Source organism: Contarinia nasturtii, unplaced genomic scaffold (genome assembly GCF_009176525.2).
Source record: "Contarinia nasturtii isolate CC-2019 unplaced genomic scaffold, AAFC_CNas_1.1 Cnas_scaffold_1699, whole genome shotgun sequence".
NCBI lineage: Eukaryota > Metazoa > Arthropoda > Insecta > Diptera > Cecidomyiidae > Contarinia > Contarinia nasturtii.
The window spans coordinates 4,328,189-4,330,820 of NW_022199032.1; the positions used below are offsets into that span (position 1 = coordinate 4,328,189).

Sequence of the window (2,632 nt, forward strand, 5' to 3'; positions counted from 1 at the left end):
CTTTCTTGTCTGAAGTGCTCTTCCATATTATATAAAAATTACATTTTATCTTACCAATAACGCTTCCAGCGATTCCACCGTAAAACGCTCCCATTAATGTTCCTAAAGGCGAAAAATATGATTCGAGTGATGCTCCAACTGCAGCACCATTTAGATAGTCACCGAAAGTGACGATTATAGTTTTACAGCCTCCGCGATACTTCATTTTAATTCTGCTCAGAAGCATTCATTCATTCTCTTTTGGTTTTTGATATTCATCACTTTGCTGATAATTCGGCTCGTCAATATGAGCCGTGCAACAGTAATAGATAGATGCTGATATTTCGTCACCAATGTCAAATATACACTGATAACACTACTGTTTCATTTAATTTATTTTCATGAGAATAAGTTTTGAAGTGAATTTTAGTAAACGCTTGGTATTCGGACTTCAAGAAATAAAATAAGTTAAAATTGATATATCAGTTGTTCTTATGGTTGAACACTTACCCAGAAAGAATTCTCCTTCGTTTTATTAAACAAGAATCTCAGGAGTAGCATAAGTTTCGATTTTAATTCGTTAAATTTTTAATTAATATGATGGATAATGTTTAATGCGACTGATAGTTTTGAACTGCTTGCTAAGATGCTAAGTGCCTAGTCTGTGTAATGTGACCGGAATTAAAAATCAAAATGTATCATGTAAAACAGAGAATACCGTTAGATGAATCCATGCGATGGAATTATCAAATATATTCGGAGACATTTGGTACTGAATTGCTCTCACCAACGTTATATAACATCTAAACGACTAAAATAGAAGTATCAATTTGGCGGCATCAAAATTAATGTGGTAAAGCGAATCGTTTTCGTATTCTCTGTTGTAAAAACTCCAAATTAATTTGAGTAAACAAAACATTGTCTGATACTACATACATTTATTGATCATCTCGGAAATTCTTTTTCAATGCCGTAATTTGCGGATTTTTACTGTAAAACCTCAATTTATGGACGCAGATCTGATACCTGTTTGTGTCTCCAATTCTCGAAAAAGTTTAATTTAAAATATTATTGATTTGCTCTCTCTCTCTCTCTCTTCATTCTGTTTTTTCATGGTGTTTCTAAATTCGTTCAAATAATCCAATATATTGCGCCATCTTTTTGTTCAATTTTTAATCGAACAAACTTTACATTACGCAATGCAATAAATTGTATTTAAGATACAGATAAGTATTCAAAGCTAAAAGTATTTTGAATTAAAGTAAAATTGACAGTGTCGCATGGAATCAATTGAAATCGTTTTGTTGATAACACAATTCGATCAGAGAAAATAGACTCTTCACAGACAAAATTCAAATTGATTTTTAATTTTGATTAGAACAAATGATAAATCGCATTATGGAAAGTGTTGACGTCAAATTGGGCATTAAGCATATTCTGGAACGTGTTGAACAATCGTATTTGAAACGAAGTCCGGTAAGATGAATCAACACTCTCTGTTTACGTTTACTGATAACATTAAATGAATTGCAAAAAATGTCGTCCAATCAGGGAAATCGATGCGCAAAACCAACATTGGTGGCGGTTAGTAAAACAAAGCCAATTGAGATGATCATTGATGCCTACTCGGCTGGTCAACGTCATTTTGGAGAAAATTATGTGAAAGAGCTGTGGGATAAGAGCACAAATGAATTGATCAATGTAAAATGCCCCGAAATACGTTGGCATTTTATTGGCCATTTGCAATCAAGTTCGGTGAATAAGGTAAAGTCTCTTCTGCGCTGAATATTTCTTCCAATTGAAATAAAGAACACCATTCTTATATTGTACACATTTTTCAGTTGCTAAAAGTCCCGCGCTTGGAAATGATAGAAACCGTTGACAGTCTCAAGTTGGCGAATGAATTGAATAAGAAATGGGGAAACATTTCGCCTAGCAAACCACTCAAGATTCTAGTTCAAGTGAACACGAGTCAAGAAGATGGTAATATATACATTTCTATGGTATACTATATACCTCATTTCTATTTAAATCTAATTTTTTGATTTTAGCTAAGAGTGGCGTTGAACCAAATACTGTCGTCGATTTGTACCGACACATCACTGAAAATTGTAAGCATTTGATTCCAGATGGGGTGATGACAATCGGTAAATTTGGCCACGATTATTCCACTGGACCAAATCCGGACTTTGTATGCCTCTTAGAATGTCACAAGAATATATGCGATACGTTTAATTTATCACCGGAAAATGTACAAATTTCGATGGGAATGTCGGACGATTTTGAACAAGCGGTAGGTTTGTAAAAAGAAAGTTGAATGGGCTTTAAATCTTGGTATTCAATCGATACAGGCGAAAATAGAGGCTTGAATGAATCATTTCAAGCTTTTTTTTGGTTATGAGACTTTAGAATGTTGATCTCAGATTTTCAAAGTATTCACTAAATATTCAACGCAAGTCACTATGCTAGTAAAATTTTGGTCACTTTTGAGAATTTTTTAGGGGCAATATTGAAATTTCAATGCCATAATTTGACATTTTTCTGCATTTTCACTCAAATTATGGATGACACACATTTTCTTTAAATTATAGTTTTATTGCAGTTCTACTGTTATCATACGTCCTCAAGGAAAAAATTTAAGGGGGGGGGGGGG

At 33.6% G+C, this 2,632-nt stretch overlaps 1 protein-coding gene across 1 annotated transcript in view; it reads left to right on the plus strand.

Annotated features, from left to right (window-relative positions):
• The first annotated feature begins 1,264 nt into the window (after positions 1-1,264).
• The window catches only part of LOC116346928 (pyridoxal phosphate homeostasis protein), a 3,374-nt gene continuing 2,006 nt past the window's right edge, over positions 1,265-2,632 (plus strand). Inside the window, exons 1-4 of the mRNA XM_031777244.1 lie at positions 1,265-1,455; positions 1,531-1,743; positions 1,821-1,962; positions 2,031-2,272. Of these exons, the coding sequence (XP_031633104.1) occupies positions 1,363-1,455; positions 1,531-1,743; positions 1,821-1,962; positions 2,031-2,272 (690 nt within the window). The 5' untranslated portion in view covers positions 1,265-1,362. The remainder of the gene's footprint in view (positions 1,456-1,530; positions 1,744-1,820; positions 1,963-2,030; positions 2,273-2,632) is intronic.